The sequence below is a fragment of the Panthera pardus genome, unplaced genomic scaffold (genome assembly GCF_024362965.1).
Source record: "Panthera pardus isolate Hobbes unplaced genomic scaffold, ASM2436296v1 HiC_scaffold_18, whole genome shotgun sequence".
NCBI lineage: Eukaryota > Metazoa > Chordata > Mammalia > Carnivora > Felidae > Panthera > Panthera pardus.
Genome location: NW_026526743.1, coordinates 10062961 through 10087099, shown reverse-complemented (window position 1 = coordinate 10087099; position 24139 = coordinate 10062961). Strand labels below are relative to the sequence as shown.

At 46.5% G+C, this 24139-nt stretch overlaps 2 protein-coding genes across 6 annotated transcripts in view; one reads left to right on the top strand and one right to left on the bottom strand.

Moving 5' to 3' along the window:
* Window positions 1-674: 674 nt before the first annotated feature.
* The window catches only part of NLRP5 (NLR family pyrin domain containing 5), a 33341-nt gene continuing 9876 nt past the window's right edge, over window positions 675-24139 (bottom strand). Inside the window, exons 4-12 of the mRNA XM_053906475.1 lie at window positions 21204-22859; window positions 20241-20411; window positions 18121-18288; window positions 16067-16237; window positions 13933-14103; window positions 10916-11086; window positions 8913-9083; window positions 7186-7356; window positions 675-2361 (exon numbers count right to left, since the gene is read on the bottom strand). Coding sequence (XP_053762450.1) covers window positions 2229-2361; window positions 7186-7356; window positions 8913-9083; window positions 10916-11086; window positions 13933-14103; window positions 16067-16237; window positions 18121-18288; window positions 20241-20411; window positions 21204-22859 — 2983 coding nt within the window. The 3' untranslated portion in view covers window positions 675-2228. The remainder of the gene's footprint in view (window positions 2362-7185; window positions 7357-8912; window positions 9084-10915; window positions 11087-13932; window positions 14104-16066; window positions 16238-18120; window positions 18289-20240; window positions 20412-21203; window positions 22860-24139) is intronic.
* Window positions 5060-24139, top strand: part of NLRP13 (NLR family pyrin domain containing 13) — a 103409-nt gene continuing 84329 nt past the window's right edge. For all 5 annotated transcript variants that reach the window (XR_008423384.1, XR_008423383.1, XM_019439159.2 and 2 more), the window contains exons 1-2: window positions 5060-5642; window positions 20262-20506. The gene's annotated coding sequence lies outside the window, so the exon portion shown is untranslated. The remainder of the gene's footprint in view (window positions 5643-20261; window positions 20507-24139) is intronic.

Here is a 24139-nt window from a genome sequence, read left to right as displayed (position 1 = left end):
GGCGATATGGCAAGTAGCTGGGAATGCCCTCTGACAACCAGCAAGAAAAAAACTGAAGTCCTCCGTCCAACAGCCTGAAAACATATGAACACTTCTGGGAACCACTTGAATTTGGGAGAGATTCCTTCCCCAGTTGAGTCCCAGATTAGACCACAGACCCACTGGACACATTTATTGTGGCTTCGTGAGACCCTGAGGCAGGGGATCCAGCTAAGCCACTTCTGGACTCTTAACCCATAGAAACTGTGTAGATAATGTGTTTTAAGCTGTTAAGTTTGTGAACAATATTGTGAACTGCCATAGATAACACAGGTAGGTACTTAATATTTGTGGAATGAATGTTCTAGCTGCTGGTGAGCTTTTCCAAAATTCTTCTTCTCAAACTGACCCTAAGAGGCAGGTACTATTTTCCTTATTTTACAGATAAGGGAACAAAGGCTGATGGAGGGTGACATTTGTCTAGTGTCATTTAGCAGAGTCAGGATTTCAACACGGATCTGAATAAAAAAGTTGTTGCCTTCACTCTTTGATCTCCCTTTTTGGTGGGAATTTTCCAAAGTGGGACATATCTACTGTCAGGAGAGACAGGGACAAGCAGTGCTCAAGAAACTCCATTAAACACAGAAGGCGGGCATTAGGTATTTTTAGCTATAATTAACATGATAGTCTTTAAAAAGACTGAAAGAGTAATGCTTTATTAGCTTTAACACACGCATTAGTGGTACTGCCTCACTGGGTCTGTAGGTCAGATAGTCATGTATCCCATGTGATGTTCTGAAGACTCCAGTTTAGAAGGTGTCTCTGTGACACCCCTCCCCCATTCGTATCCCACAAACCCTGTCCCACTGGCCCAATATACAGCATGATGTACTGTGAACACTCCCAGAATGTGTTTAAAAAGTATTCCTGGGGCAGCTAGGTGGCTCAGTTGGTTGAGCGTCCAACTCTTGATTTTGGCTCAGGTCATGATCCCGGGGTCATGAGACGGAGCCGCTTGGAATTCTCTCTCTGCTCCTTGCTCTCTGCCCCTCTCCCCTCGCATGGACTCTTTCTCTCTCAAAATGAATAAATAAACATTAAAAAAAGTATTCCTGCAAAGACACCACAGATTGAAGATAATGCTAACTGCATAAACCCAAGGAAACCACAGGGCTGACGTTTCTCCTATGCCTGGCAAAAACTTTTCGTCAGCCATATTACAGGGGTGAGAGGAGGCAGGCCAATCACCATCTGATTTGAGCTGACAGGGAACAAGCCTAAAACATTTCCAGGTTTGAAAAATCATCCTTGGATTTGAAGACCAAATGGGTTGTAGATTGTGCTTAGGATAGAGCCTGGCACACAATAGGGACTATGTGTGTTAGGTATCATCATCATAGACTAGATAAATATGAGGAATAATAAAAAGAAGTACATATTGGTGAGAACCCCAAGAATTTCCCACTTTCCTAGGAAGAGACTGATTGTTCTGTAGCCATGGTAACAAGTAGCTACCCAACCAGGTGTAAACCCGTTAAATGGATCCAAGACAACTTGCCTCGGTGAACATGCTTTGACAATCCAACCAAGACTCCCCTTAGCTTCTGAAATCCAGCCAATCAGGAAGGATTCACTCTGGTAAACACACCTGTGAATGCTACATGTCAACTCACCCCAAAGGTCCACCAATCCCTGAACCCCATGCTCCCCCACATCCCTGCCTACATGAGATCAGCAGTCTGCTCTCCTCAGAGAGATGGTGGTAGACCAGTTCTTCACTACACTAAGCAATGCGCTCGGCTTTGTGTTTAAGTTTAGATATTGATAGTCACACCTTCTTTGACTTTTGGATTGTGCTTCAATATTTTATTTTAACTCCAGCAGAATTGTATCACTAACATTTGGGGGCCACTTTGGGGACCTGTTTCCCCACTCTTCTCCTGGATCATATCTCCACTGCACAAGGCCACATGGTACTTATTCCCCAAATGCTCTCAATGTTTGATTTTCTCCATATGCTCTGAGTAGGACAGACATTTCATAGATACAGAAATCCTAGGACTTGAAGGTCACAGGCTATGTCAGAGGCAAATCCAACAGCCAAGATATATTGGACACACAAGAATAACTACCAGTGAGGGCTTTGTGAGAAACAGATATCATATTCCATCTCCGAGAGGGAAGTCCTGGGCACAGCTTTCAATGTTCCTCCATCAGAATGCGTGTGGGTGGGGAGGGTTTTCGCATCTTCAGTTTTTCCACCAATACCGGTCATCTTCATCAAAAGAATACCAACCATCCCCAATTACAATGTGTGGCTTGAGTAGCTGCACCTCCTTCAGTAGCTTCCTTATTTGAGGAGGATATTGCCATTTCCACAGCCTGGTGAGGCAGAAGGGGGACATGTTACTTTGGGAATTTGCTTTTTTTTTTTTTTTTTAAGTTTATTTTCAGAGAGACAGAGACAGTATGAATGGGGGAAAGGGCTGAGAGAGATGGGGAGAATCCCAAGAACCCACAGCTGGCAGCGCAGACCCTGACATGGGGCTCAAACTCATGAACCCTCAGATCGTGACCTGAAGTGAAACCAAGAGTCAGTCACTTAACTGACTGAGCCATTCAGGCACTCCAGGGAATTTGTTTCTGACCCTTCTTTCTTTAAAGTTCCCAGAAACCCCACTAAGGATTTGAAACCTCTTTTTGTACTCTTGAGGAGAAACAGAAGGTTCCCCATAGAACAAGAGTAAATCCCTACGTGGAAAGGCACTCTTCAATGTGTTAGATGCTACACTGAGCTTTTAGAGGCATCTGCCCTTTGCCATGATCCTAAGAGTCAGGCATGATTATTCATCCATCCACAAACTCCTTGAGAACCTATTATGAGCCAGGTCCTATTATAGGGCTTGGGGACATAGTAATGAACAAAGCAAAGTCCCCACCCTTGTGAAGCTTGTATCTTCTAGGACAGGAGAGAGAAATAGGTGTTCAAATAGATACAGAGCAGCTTCCCCATTTTGCAGATAGGGAAACAGGTTCCTGAAATGTCCACTAGGAAAATCTAGGTCTGGCTCTTTTATGTTAAGTCCCAAGGTCACAAGCTGAGCTTGTCCAAGCCTACACTACTACTACTTATTTTTTTCCTTAAGTTTATTTATTTGTTTAATTTTGATTGGAGCATTGAGTCCATTGACGTTTAGAGTGAGTACTGAAAGATATGAATTTATTGCCATTATGTTGCCGTAGAGTTGGAGTTTCTGGTGGTGTAGAGTTGGAGTTTCTGGTGGTGTTTTCTGATCCTTTCTAGTCTTTGTTGCTTTTGGTCTTTTACTCTTTCCCTCTTTCTCACTCTCTCTCTCTCTCTTTCATCTTTTTTCCCTTCAGAGAGTCCCCCTTAAAATTTCTTGCAAGGCTGGTTTAGTGCTCATGAACTCCTTTAATTTTTGTTTGTCTGGGAAACTTTATCTCTCCTTCTATTTTGAATGACAGCCTTTCTGGATAAAGAATTCTTGGCTGCATATTTTTCTGATTCAGCACGTTGAATATATCCTGCCACTCCTTTCTGACCTGCCAAGTTTCTGTGGATAGGTCTGCTGCAAGCCTGATCTGTCTTCCTTGTAGGTTAAGGACTTTTTTTCCCTTACTGCTTTCACGATTCTTTCCTTGACTGAGTATTTTGTGAATTTGACTATGATATGCCTTGTGGATGGTTGGTTTTTGTTCAGTCTAATGGGAGTCCTCTGTGCTTCCTGGATTTTGATGTCTGTGTCTTTCCCCAGGTTAGGAAAGTTTTCTGCTATGATTTGCTCACATAACCCTTCTACCCCTATTTCTCTCTTCCTCTTCTGGGACCCCTATGATTCTGATGTTGTTCCTTTTTAATGAGTAACTGATTTATCTAATTCTTAAATTGTGCTCTTTTGCCTTAATCTCCATCTTTCTTTCTGCTCCCTTATTCTTCCTAAGTTTGTCCTCTGTTGCTGATTTTCTGTTCTGCTTCATCCATCCTGGCCGCTGTGACACCCATTCAAGATTGCAGCTCAGTTATAGCATTTTTTATTTCATCCTGACTAGGTTTTAGCTCTGCAGAAAGGGATTTTAATGTGTTTTCAACCCAGCTAGTATTCTTACTATTGTGATTCTAAATTCTGGTTCAGACATCTTGCTTGTATCTGTGTTAAACTCCTGGCTGTCATTTCTTCCTGTTCTTTCTTTTGGTGAATTCCTTCATTTCATCATTTTGAAGAAAGAAAAGGAATTAATAAGGTAAAAAAATTAAAAACAACACACAAAAAAATCAAATAAAGGATGCTTAGATCCTAGGTGTGTTCTGGTCTGGTTGTTGAAAGGAGCTTGATAGATTAGAGAAAAAAGGGAAAGATAAGAAAAAAAAGAAAATATTTGAAAATTTGAAAAAATGTATACAATGGGGAGTGCCTGGGTGGCTCAGTTAAGCATCCGACTTCGGCTCAGGTCATGATCTCACGGTTTGTATGTTCGAGCCCCGCATCAGGCTCTGTGCTGACAGCTCGGAGTCTGGAGCCTGCTTCGGATTCTGTGACTCCCTCTCTCTCTCTCTCTGCCCCTCCCCTGCTCATGCTCTGTCTCTGTCTCTCAAAAATAAATGTGAAAAAGAATTTTTAAAAATGTATACAATGAAAGAGAAAAAAATAAAATGATGGAAGTAAAAAAACAATTTGAAAATTTTACAAAAAAGTAAAAATATAGTAGAAAAAAGTTAAAGAAAAACTATTTTTAATAGAAATGGAAAATAAAAATAAATTTTTTCTCTTTCTGTATTGAAGAATAAGAAAAGAAAAAAAATTGAATAGATGGACCAGCAAACAGACTGAAATACGATTGAAATTACATCGGTTTCCCCTTGACGTTGAACTATGAAGCACTTTGTAGTCCATAAACTAAGCAGGTGGAGAGACTCGTGTTGTTCCTGAAGAGCATGGTTGGCAGTTGGGTGGGGCTTAGTGTAACAGCCCGGTTCTCCACTAGATGGCGCTGCTTAGCTTACTGGGGTGGATGTTGCGGCGCACCTAGGCGGGTGCGCGCATGCGCGGGAGGGGCGAAAATGGCGTCACCCAGGTAGCGGGTCTCTGGTATGGAAGTTCTGTTCTCTCTGGCCAGTGATCGCGCACTCATCCTCTGTGTCCGGCTTCCGTCCACCCCCCGCTTCCACACTGTCCGTGAGCAAGCTGTCAGGTTGCCAGGAGGCTCCTCCCTCCTAAATTTTATCTCAGATGCGGCTGTTTCCGGCTGTCACTTCTGAGGGACTGCAGCTTTGTTCCGCTCAGACCTGCGGGAGGGTCTCACCGAGCAATGGCTGGTGCCTGCCGCCCCCAGGAACCTTCTCGAGACCGTGCTGCTGCCGACGCCCAGAGACCGCGGCCGGGTGCCAGCCCGCCCCAGAAAAAGTTCACGCGGGCGTGTAGCAGCAGCATTTTGGGGATTCTGGAAAATCACAACTCACATCTGGCGCCAGGCTTCACCCCCAACGGCCCTGTTCCAGCACCAGCGAATGTGGTGGTTCTGCAGGATCCGCTGGGACCTTTGACCGTGGGGATTCCTCCCAGAAGGGGAACAGCCTCCCATGTGGCCTGAGGACCTCGGTCTCTGCTCCTGGGTATTCGCCCCTCCCATCAGAGCTCCACCAGGTATGCAGCTGCGGAGTTTTGGACTCTGCGCTCCCCCTGTTTACAGAGTTTAATGGAATTTAAACCCTCTCCTTCTCCTTTCTCCCTTTTTTGTTCAGCCCCTTACGCATACTTTCTTTTCTCTCCAGCCGCTTTCGGGCGTTGGGGGTGGGGGGATGCTTCCTGTACTCTCCCCCCGACTCCGTCCTCTCTCCGCAAGCGCAAACAGCTCCCTTCCCTCTGTGACTTTCTCCCCCAGTTCAGCTCTCCCCGCCGCGTACCTGCTGAATTCTGTGGTTCAGGCTGTGCAGATTGTTGGGTTAATCCTCAGATCAGTTTTCTAGGTGTGCAGGATGGTCGATCTGGCTGTATTTCAGGGTTGCACAAAAACCTTCCATCCTGTTCCGCCATCTTGGCCCCCTCCAAGGCCACCCTGCTTTTTGAGTAACTGATACAAGTATGCTCTTTTCCAACCCAGTCTTCCGCCTTTTCTGCTCATTTGCTGAAAAGATCCCTGTAACAGTTCCTGGCCACGTGGAGATTTCCAAATCCACTCAGCCAAGCCTCTCAGTCTTCCCCCTCAGATCCCACACGATAAGCCTTGTGTTCTTTCTGGGTACACCCACATGCCAACACGTGACCCCTGCATAAACCCAGCCGCTGCAATCTGGGCCATTACAGGAACCCACAGGGTCTCAGTTGGGCAGTTTTCTACCGATACAAATACAGGACAACCAGCCTCAATGGGTTGTCCATCTTAACTGTTTTTCAGTGTACATTTTAGTGGCATTAAACTGGACCCACACTGTTGTGCAGCCATCTCCACGTGTAGCCTCGTAACTTTTCATCTTCCCCAGCTACAACCCCATGCCTGTTAAACACCAACTTCCCATCCATCTCCCCCAGCCTCTGGCAGCACCCCCTACTTTTTGTCTCTATGGATTTGACTCCTCTCAGGACCTCACTTAAGTAGAGTCACGCAGTGTTTGTCTTTTTGCATCGGACTATTTCATTCAGCATAATGTCCTTAAGGTTCGTCCATGCGGTAATGTGTGTCACAATTTCCTTACACTTTAATGCTGAATTTTATTCCATTGTGTGGCTATACCACAGTTCATTTGCTCATTCACCTGTCAATGGATGCCTGGGTTGCTTCTGCCCTTTGCCTGTTGTGAATAATGCTGCTATAAATGCGGGTGTACAAACAATTCTTCTAGATCCCGGTTTCAATTCTTTTGGATATGTACCCAGAGCTATAATTGTTGGCTCATCTAGCAATTATATTGTTAGTTTTTTAAGGATAAACATCTTATTTATATGTTGTCTCTCCACTGTTTCTAAACCCATCCAAAAGTAAGCCCTGTGAAATCAGGCACCTTGCCTCTATGTCTGTGTCCCTGTATCCCCAGCACAGTGCCTGGAACACAGTGGGCACTTAGTGGTTGAATAAATATCTGGTTTCTGAGCCACAATCTCAACTTCTGGGGTAAAGTGTTTGTCCACCAACTAGCATGCCTGTAGTACAAGGAGGTTTGTATCTCAGAAGACAATGCCAGGGACTTACCCAATTATTTGTAGATTAGATGTGGGTTGTGCAAAGGCTGGATATAACTTCATCATTCCTGCAGGGCTGAAATTGTTCCGCATCAGATTTAGGCTGGTCAGGCGCTGGCTGCAGAGGAGGGCCGAAGCGAGTGCCTCACAGCAGTCTGAAGTCAGTCCACATGCCTCCAACCTGCAAAGCCAACATGCCAAGAAATGCCTCCAAAGATTAGTGACTGATCCTTCAACCCATCTGACTTTCACATCAATGTTTAAAACTGAGTTGTGGGCACTACCTGTAGAAGTTTCTGGTTCAGCAGTTCTGGGCAGGAACCTGAACATTTGCTTAGTTTTTTTTTTAATTTTAATTTTTTATTTTAAGGAGAGAGAGCAGGGGAGAGGGGCGGATGGATGGAGAGGGAGAGGGAGAGGGAGAGGGAGAGGGGGAGAGAGAGAGAGAGAGAGAAAGAGAGAGAGAGAGAGAATATGAATGAATGGATCTCAAGCAGGCTTCATGGAGCCCAAAGTGGGACTTGATCCCACAACCCTGGGATCATGACCTGAGCCAAAATCAAGAGTCAGATGCTCAACCAACTGAGCCACCCAAGGCCCCCAACCTGTCCCAATGTTTGCATTTCTAATGAGTTCCCAGGTGATGATGCTGCCATTGTTGCTGGTTCTGGTGGTAAGAATCCCTGAGTGACTTAATTATAGTTGTGGAAAGAATGAAAGATAAAGGTTGAGAGCATCTGTCACCAGGGAACCAAACAAGACACATGGAGAAAGACTTGCTGAGGAACTGACATTTCATGTGAGACTCAAGAGACAAGAAGTAAGCCCAGTGAATGGGGGCAGGAAGCAGCAACAGAGCTTAGGACACTGCACAGCCCTTGTGGAAGGAAGGGGTGGGACATGTCTGAGACATGGAGAGTCGACCAGATGGCCAGAGGGGAGCCAGAGGCAGTGGCGTGAGAGGAGGCTGGACATTTTAGGTCATGTTAAGGATTTAGGATTTTATCCTAAGAGCAGTGGAGAGCCAAATGGCATTGTTGGATGTAAATATGGTATGGTGACCATGTTCTCACATGTTGGAGATGCATATTGAGGTATTTAGAGGTACAATGACAAACCCTGTAACTCGCCAGAGCAAAATATTGATGATTGTTTAAATTGGATGGTGAGCATACAGTTTTTCATGTCCCAATCATTCTAGGTTTGGCGTGTTTGGGAATTTTTTGTGATAGAGTAAAAAGTCTGTGGCATGGAGCTCAAGTAGTTTTAGCTGCCTGTAGTTAGATGGTGAGGTGGGATTGAATAAGGCTTATTATTGGTTTTGCTTCTGAAATTATATCTAAGCATTTATGAAAACAAAATCTCTAGTGGGGTGTCTGTGGAAGGAGACAAGGGGAGGTAATTCTGTGATAGTATAAGGCACTTCGTAGATGCTTCTTGGATTCCAATGTGAGCAAAGTTACCCTCTGATAGAGGTAGGGATTCCTCCTTTACTGTTTATAAAGAAGGGAATGTGGGTGCAGATATTAACTGCTTTCATGGTGGAGAGTCTAGGGCTTTCCTATGAAGTAGCTTTATGTTGATTTGAAGGGGGTGATGTCATGTCTTAAGCACCGGGAAGAACAAAGCAAATTCAAGTGGAATCAAGAGAGAACACCGTCTTTGTTCAAGCAACTTCAGGCTCAGGTCCCCATTTCTCTTCACCCAGCCCTCAAACAGGTGGCCCCAGGAGCTCACCCAAGCCTCCTCAGAGAAGCCTTCTTGTGCTTTAGTCCCTCGCACAGCTCTACGATGCCATGATCACCCAGGGCGTTGGCGGCAAGATCCAGGCTCTTCAGGTATTTGCTCTTTGAGATCACCTGGGACAGATTCTTGCAGCAGGTGGCAGTGAGATGACACTTAACCAGTCTGCAAGAAGACAGTCCGTGTAATTTGAGGAGAGAGTGCTTCAAGGGGATGATGCCCAGAAACATCAGTGGGGCGTTTCCTTTACTCTTTCCTAACTGGTAACCTTTCTGTTCATCCCTGGTAATGTTTTCGACTGTGCAAAATCCACTAGTTAATGTGCAGAGGGAGATAGTGGCAGGTGGGGAAAGTATGTGATGTGGCTGGAGGTATCTTTGGAAAAAAAGAAACAAGCACATCAGAGCTTGCTTCCCACCTGGAGATGGGTAAGGATTCTCCCTGGTGGATGAGAAGAAAGAGACAGAAAAAAAAAAAAAAACCCACAAGAGGGAAGTTGGTAGAGTCCGTGACAAAGGACAGAGCCCTGAGGGAACGAGAAAAGATGACAGAGGACAGAAGCTACTGAAATGCGAGTTAGGTTTGGGGTCTGAAAGGAGAGGCGTCTTGTGCTTCTGTTCCCAGTAGGAATGATGAAGGTGGGAGTCGAGAGAGCCCCTGCAGTAAGGACCGGCTGACTCATCTGAGTAGAAATGATGGGAACAGCTTCACTGTCTCCTATTTTCATTTTAAAATGAACGATCCCATCGGGGATGAGAGAGTCCTTCTTCATGAGGCATTCACACCAAGAATGAGCAAGAACACGGTTGTTAGGGCCCACACCTGCAGATCAGGTGGGAATGACCAGGTCTTGGATGTCAGCATGGATAAATGATGAGGTGAGGACCAGATAACCCCCCAGCACATAAATGTAATCCCAAAGAGATGTCATCTCCAATTGATTAAGCTTTAGTTTCTACTCCATACAAAAGTAGGGCTTGATATGCCAATTTCATGAAAACAAACGTAAGAATTAATGCTTGGGGGGGGTGCGGAACTCTGATTTGTGGGTTATGATCTCTATCCAATTCCTCTCTATTATGTATTATTGGAGAGGAAGAGGTCTTAAAATGGTCTTACTTTTTGGTTCATTAATTCTATTTTTGTAATTGAAGAGAAGGTGCTACCAATTACATAAAGATTTGCAAGGTACATATGACTAAAACATTGGCCATAAGCTCAGTGTCTAGCTTTAGGGGATTTTTTTAAAGGTATCATGCCTCCTTAAATGGAATACTTAGTTACTACTATGGTCTGCAGATCCTTGGGGGACAGAATGTGAGACCAAAGGCAAGATTTTGGCTCCTTGGGAGTTCTGGTTTCCCCTGGGAATGATTGGTAGGGGAGCTACATGAGACTTCACATGCAAAATATATAGAGCCCTGTGCCTGCCACGTGGGCAAGAAAGCCTCCAGTGGTAACTGCTGAGATCCTTTCTTTGTAACACTAAATGCTATTTATGCATCTGGGAGGAATTTGCCAAAGGAGTAACAGCGCTTACTGCTTGGTTATGAATTGGGGATTTATTTCCTCTCATTGAGACCTTTTAACTTTCCTGTAGTCTGTTTAAGGATGGAATACTCTTATTAAATAGAAACGTTCCAGTAAAAGGGAGTGAAAAAGGTATCGAGAGAGAGAGAGAGCCCCTCCGTTTTCGCCCTACATACAGAACGAACAGCAGAAGAGTAACTTAGGACAAAAAGAAGTCCTCTGAGAAGTGAACAGGTTTTAGAAACCAAGGGCGACCTAAGCTGCAAAGATCCTGTCTTGGGGCTTCTGTTTGGACTCATCTCTCCGTCCTTCCCACACTCACTGTAGTGTACCCCAGAACACATGAGCATCTGGTTGACCCCAGAACTGATTTTTGGTACCAGTCTTCCTGCTCACATCTCTTGACTTTCTAGGAACCCCAGGCCCCAGTATGGTAGAGTTGGCCCCCAACAACCATTGAAACTTACTCCAGGTCCTGGAGGCGACAAGATGGCTCCATCATGACCTCACACAGAAGGTTCACCCCGTCATCTTCCAAGGGGTTCATGCTGAGGCTCAGGTGTGTCAGATGTCTGTTGCCCATAAGTGCAAATGCAAGAAAGCCACAGCCAGCGACATCCAGGTTACATTCTTTTAGTCTGCAGGGAACACACAAGGGAGAGAGGAAGGCGTACTCAGGACTTGGGGTAACCTTGGGGAGGCAACTTCTGTTGGCCCCAATTTATTCCTGCTTTGGGAGGGGGATATTTACGGGGGTACTTAAGAACCTTTCAGCTTGCTCTGGAAAACAGTATGGAGGTTCCTTGGAAAGTTAAAAATAGGACTACCCTACAACCCAGAAATTGTACCTCTGGGTATTTACCCAAAGGATACAAAAATATAGATTTGAAGGGGCACATACACCCCAATGTCTATAGAAGCTCTATCAACAATAGACAAAGTACAGAAAGGGCCCAAATGTCCATTGACTAATGAATGGATAAAGAAGATGTGGTATATACATACAATGGAATATTACTCAGCCACTAAAAGGATGAAATCTTGCCATTTGTAACAACATGGATGGAACAACGTATTATGCTAAGTGAAATAAGTCAGTCAGAGAAAGACAAATTCATGTAATCTCACTCGTATGTGGAATTTAGGAAACAAAACAGAGAAGCATATGGGAAGGGGACAAAAGGGAAATAAACCACAAAAGACTAACGATAGCCAAGAAACTGAGGGTTGATGGAGGGGTATTGGTTGGGGGGATGGGCTAGATGGGTGTGATGGGGATTAAAGAGGGCACTTGTGATGAGCCCTGGGTGTTGTATGTAAGTGATGAATCAGTGAATTCTATTGCTGAAAACAAAATTATGCTGCGTGTTAAGGGACTAGAATTTAAGTAAAAGCTTGATGCCCGGTATGATGCACGTTCTGGATGCCGTTCAAGATCCCCTGTTTTTAATTTTCCTTCACACTCAATGTGTTAGTTTCCTATTGCTGTTAGAACAAATCAGCACAGTCTTAGTGGCTTAAAACACACATTTATGATCATGTGGTTCTGGAGTTCAGAGTCTCACTGGAGCAGACTCAAGGTGTCCGCAGAGCTGTGTGCCTTCTGGAGGCTCGAGGGGATAATCTTTGCTCCTTGCCTTTTCTAACCTCTATAGGCTGCCGTTTTCTTTACTCCCAGTCTCCAGTCAGCAGTTATATCCTCTGGCCTTTGTTACCACATCTCTTCTCCTCTTCTCTCTTATAAAATCCCCTTTGAGGGGCACCTGGGTGGCTTAGTCAGTTGAGCATCTGACTTCAGCTTGGGTCATGATCTCGCGGTTCGTGGGTTCTAGCCCTGCGTCGGGCTCTGTGTTGACAGCTCAGAGCCTAGATCCTGCTTTGGATTCTGTGTCTCCCTCTCTGTCTGCCCACCCCCGCCCCCGACACTTGTGCTCTGTCTCTGTCTCTCAAAAATAAATAAATGTAAAAAAAATTTTTTTAAAACCTCTTTGATAATATTAGGGCTGCACAGAGAATCCTAGACCATTCCCCATCTCGAGATCCTTAACTTAATTGCACCTGCAAAGTCCTTTTTGCCATGTGAGTTTATGTATTTACAGGGGTTAGGACACCGACATCTGGGGGGGGAGGGGCACTATTCTGTCTACTATACTCAATATCCCATCACTACTTAGAACTCACTCTAAGAGACATGAACATTAAAGTTATATTCTTTAACAGAATTTATGGCTACAGGTACACCATCAGCCTAGATCAGTTTTTTGCTTTTACAGAGTTATTGGTGAACTGATTGGTCAACGGGGTGAGATGGCGTAAAGCAAAATGACCCCAGCAAGGCAAACTGATGGTATGGAACAGGTGTAACAAAACCCTCTCGTTCTCACTCCCACACCAAAGATGGAGGCTAGAAGAGTAATTTGGCAACACGGGTGGCAGTTTTTAAAGCAGTTACTGAGACATCTTCTTGTAACCCAGCTAGAGTACACAGCATCGCCTGACTGTGTGCGGGTCCCTCCCTGGAGCCGAGGAACGCTGCCTCTGTGGCTCTCAACCCTGTGCCACCATTACCATCGTCTAAACATCTCCCTTATCCAGCTCTCCCTGCCAGAATCTAAGCTCTGTGAACCTAGAGAACACATTTACCATCTCTGCGTCTCTAGCAACTAAGAGAGTTTATGCATGTGGCCGAGCCTCATTATTCTTGGATTCTGTGTTTGCAAATTTGCCCGCTCAAAGTTATTTGCTACCCTGAGAACCCCTAAGCACGGTGCTCACGGTCCTTCACGGACACGCGTGCACGTGCAGAGCAGAGAAAGTTTTGAGCTGCCCAAGGCACCCGCTCCCCGCTGAGGCTGAACTCACTTCAAATTCATCATAAACAAGTATCCTTTTCACTCAGCGCCACGTTTTTTCGTGTTTTTGTGGCTTTTGTGGCTTAAAATGCAGTGGTAATGTCTAGTGCTGAGGTGCTGCCCACTGTGTCCACGCACAAGAAGGCTGTGCTTAGGAGTGGAGAAAATAGCTTCCTCCAGGCATGAGTGATGGCCCTGTTGGCCCTGAGCTCAATGCTAACGAATCAACAATATGCATTAAATAAGGGGTCTTTAAACAGAAACGCACAAAGCAAGGTTAGGCACTGATCGACTGGTAGAGGAAAACGTGACCGGAGGCACCCAGGAACCTAACCCCATGTTTCCCATGGGAGCAACGGTTCTGTGTTTATGGTGACTTTTCAGAATGTGACTGTGGTGACAGTAAGGAGAATTGCCTGCCTTTGGGTGAATGATGATTTCCCACTGAAAGAAAACAGAGGCAGAAATGGAATGTTCCACGGAAGGAGGAAGTCGGGGTGCGGGACAGGACACAGCCCTTATAAGTTCCTTTCATCATGACAACAGTGTTCCCCTCTGCTTTGTGTTCGGCAGGTGATACATGCTGCTTGTAATAGGACAGTGCACCTCCCAGGGAAGGGAGTCGGACTCACATCAGCCTCTGTAGCCCACAGTTGGGGGATTTGATGGCTCGACACAACAGATTCATGCCTGCGCTCCCCAGGCTGTTGCTGGACAGGCACAGGTGTGTCAAACTCTGGCCGCTGGTGAGGCCTGAGGCCAGGTCCTGGCAGTCGGCAGCTGTGAGGCCACAGTTCCCCAGTCTGCAAGGAGAGAGCCCCCCAGAAGGGAATGGTGAGGTTGTTCAAGTTCCATCCCTCCCTCCCTGGCAAGGAGGGGAAGGAGAGGTCACCCCCGGGGCTGGCGTGCCCCTGCCGCTATAGGGCGACATCACATTATATGTGCATTTAACTTGCAAAGTCAACGCCACTTAAATGATATGGGTGACTAGATCTGCCGTGAGCCCCAATGGGCAACACACGGGCGATGCCAGCCGCTCTCCGTCCAGTTGTTTTGCTCCTCGCACGTGCTGCGGTGGGAGGTGTTGTTGGATTAGCGACCTTCCTGTTTGGAAGCTGACCTTCCTATCCCATTGGTTTCTCAAAGCTTCATAGGCAGGAGTACTTGCAGAGAAGAGTTTAATGGTGCTTCTGGCAGGGGCTCGTGATGAAGTTAGATAAGTTAACCCCTCTAAGGTGCTCAGAGCTGTGCATACAGCAAGCACTTACTCCGTATTATTGACAGTGATTTATTTCGATGAAGAAATGCTATGTGGGTTGGATTAGAAGGGGGTCAGGATATGTAAGCCTGAAATATGCCACTTTGGCATAAGGATGATCTCGAACTGAGAGCATCTGAGAAAAAGCAGAGACAGGAAGAGCTCTCTGCTCTCCCTCACCTGCCTAAAAACAGGGCACGAATTTCCCTTGTGCATGCGTCCCTCCTCTTCGATTCCAGAAAGAGAAGGACACTTGTCACCAAAGATGGGCATGACATTGAGGTGACTTATCCTATAAACTTTATCTACCGTTAGGTCCCCCCCATATACTTCTTAGTCACCTACCCACAATTTATCAGTTCCTAGAAGCTCCATACCCCTTTTATCTAGTTACTCTTCCACTACTTATCATACGTTGTTATAATGATATATAAGCTCAAGTCTGCCCGCTCCTTTGGGTTCCTCACATCTTTTCTGTGAAGCCCCCAGGCACATTCAAAAAGAAGTACCACCAATAAAACTGGTCGGTACTTTCCCCTGTCAATCATCAGTTTAATTTGCAGACCTCAGACATCGCACCCAAGAGGATAGAGGTAAAGTTTTTTTCCCCCTCCCTTACAGACCGAGGAAGAGAAGACGTGTTGGCTTCTCATGTGATTCTCTGCCCCCACCCCCCCACCCCGAATCCCACTCAGGACTTTGAAGGGTACTTTGTGCCACTTAGTTTTCCTTTTTTTGGTACGACTTTAGCCACCAAACTCCCCATGAAAGAGGGAGGTTATTGCCACGGCATGCTTTGAGAGTGGTGAGGGAAACAACTTTGCCCAGATGGCAGGTCTTCGAGGGGGAAATTTCCAAGTAATAGGTTAGTCCCTTAGGTATCCAACCAGAGCTCATGTTCTGGCTTTGCCTTTTATTCCCCACGTGACCTTAGACAAGAGATTTCCCTTCTTCTGGATTCTCTTTTCCTTATCAGCAAACGGGATGAAAATAATTCCTCCCTGGCAGTTGTTTGTGAAGACGGGATTAATGAGAAGAGAACATCCAGCACAGAGGCTGGTGTTCAAAGACACCGTAGATGGTGGCTCCAGCCACAAGCCTAAGACTCTCCAGGATTTCGGCATGGGTGAAACTTGCCAGTAGGGAACACAGCATTGCTAACTCTAAGCTGAATGCTGTATGTTAGTTCCCCAGAACTTACTTGTGTTTAACCAACCTCTCCCCTTTGGTCCCCAGCCAACAGCCCCTGGCAACCACCGTTTCACTCGCTGGTCCTATGAGCTTGGCCTCTCCCCTAGACTTTCATATTGGTTCAGAGTTTAGTGGCGAAGGCATGGATGTTATTTACTGGGTGTTTTTTTTTTTTTTTATCCTCAGTATTGGGGCACTCCCATGGGGTCACAACTACCATTCCAACCCTTGGCTTAGGCATCAGCTAATTCCTTCCCCATCGCTTGGACCGTCTCAGTTAAGAGGAAATAGCCCGGGTGAAAAGAAGTTCAACTCACATCAGCTTCTGCAGGGTGCACTGTGAGGCAATCAGGGCATGACAGAGGGGCTTTATGCCCTGGGCTGTCATCTTATTTCCTACCAGGCTCAGAGATTTTAGGCTGATGGACGTAAGAAGGATTTGGGAGATCACCATGCAACAGGTGGGGGTTAATCCACAGTGATCCAACCTGCAGAAACAGGCAACATGAAACACAGTCTCGTCTCTGCCCATAAAGCAACCCGTTTCCCTGCATGCCAGCCACGCTGGCCTTTTTGCTGATTTTTGGACACTGTTTGCTCCAGACTCAGGGTCTGAGCATTTGCTATTTCTTCTGCTTGCAACATCCCCCCACCCCCACCTCCAACCCCACGTCTTTATGTGGTTCAGTTTTTCCATTCGGGTCTCTTGAATGTCACCTCTTCTGAGTAAGCCAGTCTCCCAACTTTACTTACCTGTGCCTGCCCCACCCCGCCCAACCTGGCCACCACTCTCTCCAGCATTCTTTTATGCAGATCAATGATCGCCAGCCAATGTTTTATACGTTTGCACTTAAAAAAACGTTGAAATACATCTGACACGTAACATTGGGTAAGTTTAAGGCATAAACATGCTGATTTGAAACATTTATGTACTGCAGTAGGATTGCCATTGTAAGCATTAGTGAGCACCATTATTTCTTTTTTGGGGGTGGGAATGATTCAGATCTAGTATCTTCGCAGTTTTGATGTTTGTAATACAACCTTGTTGTCTATGATTATTACACTGTGCGTTAGGTCTATAGGACCTATTTGTGTACAGCTTTGCAAGTTTGCTCCCTCAGCGTCTCATAAGCATCCCAAGTAGCGGTGTCTTTTGACCAAGTTAATCTAATCCACAAAACACACGCCCAGGATTTACAAAACTGTGGTACCAGCCCCCAAACTGGAAATGAACAGAACGTCCCCGGGTAGTTGAACGGTTACCTAACTGTTCTGTACCGTGCTACCAGATAGGAAGTACTCAGCACTAAAAAGGAACCAGCATGGATGCTGGATCGGGAAGAATTGGCTGATTGAAAACAGTCCAGTCACAGGGCAGTGACATACTGTACGATTACGGATGGTGTGGTTGCAAAAGGGAACGGGGTTGATGGCACTTCTGGATCTTGGGTACGGCGTGGTTTTACAAATCTGCACGCTTCACAAATTGACACAAAACGACATACACACGTTGGTCACTGTGTCAGCATCCCTGGGTTTGACATCACACTGTTAGTTATGGAAGATACAACAATGAGAAATTGGCTCAAGGGTTCCTGTCATCTAATTAATTTTTTTAAAGTTTATTTATTTATTTTGAGGGAGACGGACACAGTGCACCAGCAGGGGAGGGTCAGAGAGAGGGAGACAAAGAATCCCAAGCAGGTTCCGCAGTGTCAGCGCAGGCTCTGACTTGGGGCTTGGCCTCAACAATCACAGGATCGTGACCTGAGCTCAAGTTGAGTGCTCAACCAACCGAGTCATCCAGTTGCCCCAAATTGGATTATCTTTGTGAAGCACTGAAAGTTACCTTTTTATTGTGGGGAAATATGCCTCACAAAGTTTGTACAGGTGTGTGGCATTAAGTACATCCACGGTGCTACACAAGCATCCATACCATCCACCTCCAGATCGTGCAGTCTTCCTACTAGTTTTGCAACTTGCTGTGAACAATTATTTAAAAAAAAAAAAAAAAAAAAGCAGGGGCACCCGGATGGCTGTCAGTTCAGCGAACGACTCTTGGTTTCGGTTCAGGTCATGATCTCATGATTTGTGAGATCGAGCCCCACGGTGGGCCCTGTGCTAATGGCATGGAGCCTGCTTGGGATGTTCTCTCTCTCTCTCTCTCTCTCTCTCTCTCTCTCTCTCTCTCTCTCCCCCCCTCCCTCCCTGCCTCCCTCCCTCCCTCTCTCTCTCTCTCTCTCTCCCTCTCGCTGCCCCTCCCCTGCTCACACTGTCTCTCTCAAAATAAACATTAAAAAAAAAAAAAAAAGGTAAAGACAACATTGGCAAAACCAAAATAAAAAAAGCAAAAGCCATCCCCAGAACTTACCTCAAAGACTCCAGCAAACAGTTTGGGTGTCTTAACGCTTTGCACGCCATCATGAGATCTTCTTCCCTCAGGTGGGTGCTTTCCAAGCTCAGGTATTTAATATTACGGTTGGAAATGAGAGTCGTCCAGAGATGATGAAGACCAAGGGTAACCTGTGTACCTTTAAATCTACCGAAGAGAGAAAAGACAACGATGCATCAGACATAAGTGACAGTTATAGCTCAATTTTCCCTTGTTCCTCTTCTTGTATTACAACTCTCTTATCTCTCACTATTTGCATTATTTTTTAATGTTTATTTTTGAAGAGAGAGACAGAGCGTGAGCAGGGGAGGGGCAGAGAAAGAGGGAGACAGAGAATCGGAAGCAGGCTCCAGGCTCCAAGCTGTCAGCACAGAGCCTGACGTGGGGCTCGAACTCACGGACCAAGGGATCATGACCTGAGCCGAAGTCGGACGCTCAACCGACTGAGCCACCCGGGTGCCCCTAATTTTAAAGATCAAAAAAAAATTTAATCTCTCCACCCCATGTGGGGCATAAACCCATAACCCTGAGATTAAGAGTCACACACTCCACTGACTGAGCCAGCCAGGTGCCCCTAATTTATTCAATTTTAAAGCAACAAATACTTGAGCGCCTGGGTAGCTCAGTTGGTTAGGTGACCGACTTTGGCTCAGGTCATGATCTTGAGGTTTGTGAGTTTGAGCCCTGCATTGGTCTCTGTGCTGACAGCTCAGAGCCTGGAGCCTGCTTCAGATTCTGTGTCTCCCCCTCTGTCTACCCCTCCCCTGCTCATGCTCTGTTTCTCTCTGTCTCTCAATAATAAATAAGCGTTAAAAAAATTTTTAAAGCAACAAATACTTGAACCTCTATGATGCAGGAGGCAGTGGGCACAGTATTAAATGATGCTAATATTGCACGTTCTCACGGAGCTTAATCTCGTGGGGGGACACTCAGTGAAGAGCTGAACAAGACAGCTATGCTGAAGAATGAAATTCAGGACGGTCCATTGAGAACAGAGCTACAGGGGCACCTGGCTGACTCAGTAGCCGGGAACACGTGACTCTTGATCTTGGGGTTGTGCATTCAAGGCCCACGCTGAGTGTAGAGGGCACTTAAAAATAAAATCTTAAAAAAAAAAAACCAACAGAACTGCAAACAGATATGATCAAGTTCAAGCTGAACAGAGAAGTTATATGTTGCAAAAAGGAGTCTAAGGTGTTAACTTTGGTTTAAAAAAAAAAAAGTCATTTGCCAATATATGCATATAGTTGCATGGAAAGTTCAGGAGATGTGAAAGTAGTTAATTAGAGAAATAGGAGAGGAGGCAAAGGATTTACCTAAGACCCTTGTAGTGCCCGAATCCCGTTACCATTTCGATGTATTCCTGCTGAATTACAGATATCGTGATGACAGGAACTCTAGGACATCACGGGCAAGAGCGGAGAGCAGGGACTGCTTAGCGGGAAGGGGTGTCCAGGGAAAATGCTAAGATAAGGCTGGCAGAGGAGTCTGGCATAGGACGGAGGTGAACAGGGCACTGTCAGTACTCTGGCATCGCCTGCCTCCCTGGCACAGCCCAGCTTAAGGAAACTACTTAGGGAGGAGATAGAGGCAAGAAGGGGAAAATGCGTGCAGAAGTTGACTTGCTCCGGTCTGGGGGTCACCTGTGCTTTGCTTGGAAGGAAGAGTCTGGAATAGACTCTGTCCGCAGTAGAACTAGCATTGTCGTCTCGTGCCCCAGGTGCTTGGTGAGCACCCTGGGGTCTACCACAGACCCAGGAACCTACGAGCTGTTCAAATATTTGTTACCTTATTAACAAACGTAAAAGCATTAAGAACTGACGGAAAGCCTCTCTGATCTTCCTCTACCCACTTGCCTGAAATGAGCTCCCCTCACCTTTGCCCCTAGTAACCAACTCCTATTCATCCTTCAATACCCAGGCTGAGTGAATCTGCCTGACAGGGTCTCTAGTTACTCCCCCCTTGTGTGCTTCTGGTGACCCGGTTCCTGTAACTTCTGCAGGACTTATCCTCTCTGATTACATTCTTAGATTGGTCTTTTCTCATAGGTGGGAGAGGAGAGCTGTGACACAGTCACGCCAAGGGGCATGGACCCTTACATCAGATTCTGTATTTTACAGGTTGGCTGCCTCAGCGTGGCACAGAGGGTCTTCATGGCCCCTTCACTCAGGATGCTGCCACTCAGGTCGAGCTGCCGCAGGCTTGGGTGGGTGCTGAGCACGAAGCAGAGGTCTCCCCACCACTCATCAGCAAGGCGCCTCGCCGGCTTCCTACGTTGGAGAAGGAAAGAAGCATTTGCTTCCACGGGATGGAGTTTAGCGCAAGCAGGTGTCACAACAGGGTCAGAAGAGACCCGTCCATCACGGTAAGACTCGGATGGCTTCCGAGGGTCTGAGGCCCATTTAGCGTTGTCGCCTTGTGCTTTGCGTGAGTGCTCGCCTACCCACCCTGCTTCCGGAACATTCCGACACCCCAGGGGGGTATGCGGAGGGGACCTGGAGCCACCAGCTCTATGGTCAGATATGCCCTTAGATCCCAACTCCCCCTGGAACGGGAAAAGGTGCGGTTCACAAGGATGTTCCTCAGAAAGTTAGAAGCAGAACTACTCGATGCTCCAGGAGGCCCACTTACACTCAGGAATTGAAGGCAGCACCCTGAAGAGGCATTTGTGCTATCTTCACAGCAGCCGAGATACGGAAACGGCCTAAATGTCTGCTGACGGATGAACGGATTAGGAAAATGTGACACACCCACACGCACGCACGCACACCAGGGAGTATTACTCAGCTTGAAAAACAGGAAATCCAGGGGCGCCTGGGTGGCTCAGTCGGTTAAGCATCCGACTTTGGCTCAGGTCATGACTCATAGCTCGTGAGTTCAGGCCCCGCGTCGGGTTCTGTGCTGACAGCTCAGAGCCTGGAGCCTGCTTCCGATTCTGTGTCTCCCTCTCTCTCTGTTCCTCCCCCGCTTCCACTCTGTCTCTCTCTCTCTTTCTCAAAAGTAAATAACAAACATTAATAATAATAATAAGAAGAAGAAAATGGCACAAGTGAAGGACTCACCCTTGGGGACTCAGGGGCTGCGCCTCAGTGAACTCATCCTTTGAGAGGCTCTCCTGCACATCCATCCGAATTTTCCGCAAATACTGGCAATGCCGGAGGCAGAAGGAGGACACCAGTACATCCATTCTCCGGTTCATTGGAAGCCACACTTCTTGGAAGCTGTTCAGTGCCAAGCAAACAAAGTCTTCATCTTGAGTCTCAAAAAGACAGTAGAAGGAGTCCAGGAAGTCCAGAGGGGAGGGGGTGCTGGGCTGCTGACCCAGCAGGGAGATCCAGCCCAGAAGCCCCTGCCTCACCACCAGGGGGACTGGACATCCAAGCAGGACTTCCAGGGTCCCCATCACCTCTTTGCTCATGAGGCCAAACAAGAAACGCTTCATCTGGAGCAAGTGAGCATTGGAGCTGATTTGTCTGAGCTCCATCAAGCTCCTTATGTTCTCCATGAACACAGGGTAGGGATCCCACTCCATCTCCAGTCCTTCTAGAACGTAGTGCAGGGCAGCACAGAACTCCTGGATGCTGGGGTGCAGGAACGTGTAGCACCTTTCGTGGCCATTGTCTCGGAGGAGGACATTCATGTGAAACAGAGCGGAGAGCTCAGACTCCCTGAGTCCGTGAACACTCAGGTCATCTCCGTAAAACACAAACTTCATGTTCCACACTCCCTGCACCGCCATGCGGCACAGGCTCTTCAAGGTGGCTCTCTCTTCCCGGCTGAGACAGCGCTGGGATGGGTCTCGGGGAGTGAGACGATGGAACAGAAAGGTGGTGTACAAGCCCGTGAGGGTCTGGCAGGAAGGAGGAAGGCTCTTTCCCGACGCCTCATGCAGATTCAGAGCCTCGCAGGTGAGCCACCCCAAGATGGGGACCTGGCACTCGTTAAACAGCGGGTGGTTGTCCACCACCGAGTTCAAGACTTTTGTCTTCTGATGCTCATTCTTCATGTGCTTAAGGAGCAACTGAACCCTTTTCTCCACGGAGATGCCCCTGACTAACAGGTAACGGGGTGACAGGACCATGGATTTGAGCTTTTCTATGCCCGTGTCTCTGACGGTGATCATCAGGGAGGCCTCAGGGAGCAGGACTTTCTTCAGCAGACTGTGCATCAGAACGGACATGGGTTGCTTGTCTCCCCAGTCTTCACAGAGACCCAAGTCAGCATCTTTGAAGGCAAATTCCAGGTCATTGAAACCATCAACAACAAACAAAAGCCTTTCTGGTTGGGACATGATCTCCGTCACCGGAACCTGTGAGTGTGGCCACTCCCTGCAAATTAGCTCTGCAAAACTGACCTCCCTCATCCACGGCATTTCTCTGGCATGGAGGAAGAAGACATAGGAGAACATTTCCTGGTAGAGTTCACCTCGCGCCCAGTACAGCAGGACCTTTCTGGCCAAAGCTGATTTCCCAATTCCCGATTTCCCATGCAAAACCACAGTGTGAGGCCGGAAGCCCCTCTGGTCTGGATTAAAAGCATCAAACAGTATTTGCATTTCTGGACAGTCAAAGGCAAAGTTGTCAACACCATGGTGTGCGTCCAGCTTCGTAGCAAATTTTGTCATCACGTGACTCTTGTAGTCCCCTGTATTACCTCCACAGCCCAAGTTGGACAGGGGAAGGGAGAAGAAAAAACAGGAAACAAAGTTAGAAGAAAGTCTGGATTTCAGGAAAAAGCAAAACACAAGTCCCCAAACCCCTGGACCTAGAATCAATGGATCCTAAGTTAGAGCATGTATGTGTACATGGTTCTTTTGTTTCTTCCTAGCAATGGGCTGATAACAACCTCCATCCTTCATGCAAAGGTCAATTCCTTAAAGTGTATGAACATCCTACAAAATACCTCTACTTGTCCCTTTAGTCCCGTCTTTTTGTTCAGCACTTAATACCTGACACATTACATTTTTGTTTGTTTCTTGTCTGTCTCCCCTCAGTAGACTCTGTGCAGGGACTTTGTTATTTACTGTTGTATCTTTATTAGAATGATGCCTGACACCCTGTAGACACTCAAGTATTTGTTAAACGAATAATCTATGCCAAACACTACTATGCAGTCTATGAAAGGCAGAGAAGCTTAGGGGAGCTGAGGATGTATGTGCATCGGCACTGATTTCTGGGCTTGCAACAGGCATGGATCTCTGGCAGCTCTGGGCTGCTGTGGAGAAACACCTCCATGCAATGGGAAAACCTGCTCTGCCACAAAGAGGCAGACATGGCCCTGAAGTCAGACAGATCCTGCTTGAAATTCCAGGCTCTCTTGTATGGTGTCAATTTCTGAGCCTCAGTTTCCCCACCTCTGAGAGGAGATTAACATCCTCTTGAAGTGTTGGAATAAATACTTAAGACAGAATGTGCCTTCAAAATTTATTGGCACAGGGCCTGGCAAAAACAATCAGTGGCCACTATTGTCGTTACAAACCATAGTTCTTTCGCATTATCTGATTTTATTTTTATCCCAGCTCTTGTCACAAATGGCAGTTATTTTATGCATCTGGTTTTTGCCTAGTCCCTAGCTTGTGATGGAAGTTCCATGAAAGCACTTTATCTGCATACCTCCAGACTCTTCAACAGCCTCTGACGTCTGACAGGTACTCAATAACATGAAAAAAAAAAAAAACCTCCTCTAAGCCAGGGTCCTTACATTTGCTGGTAATACTATTATATATTTTTTAAAAAGATGACAAGATCCGGGGGGCCTGGGTGGCTCAGTCGGTTAAGCATCCGACTTTGGCTCAGGTCATGATCTTGCGATCCGTGAGTTTGAGCCCCGCGTCGGGCTCTGTGCTGACAGCTCAGTGCCTGGAGCCTGTTTCAGATTCTGGGTCTCCCTCTTTCTCTGACCCTCCCCCATTCATGCTCTGTCTCTCTCTATCTCAAAAATAAATAAACATTAAACAAATTTTTTTTTTTAAAAGATGACAAGATCCTCTCTGTACAAG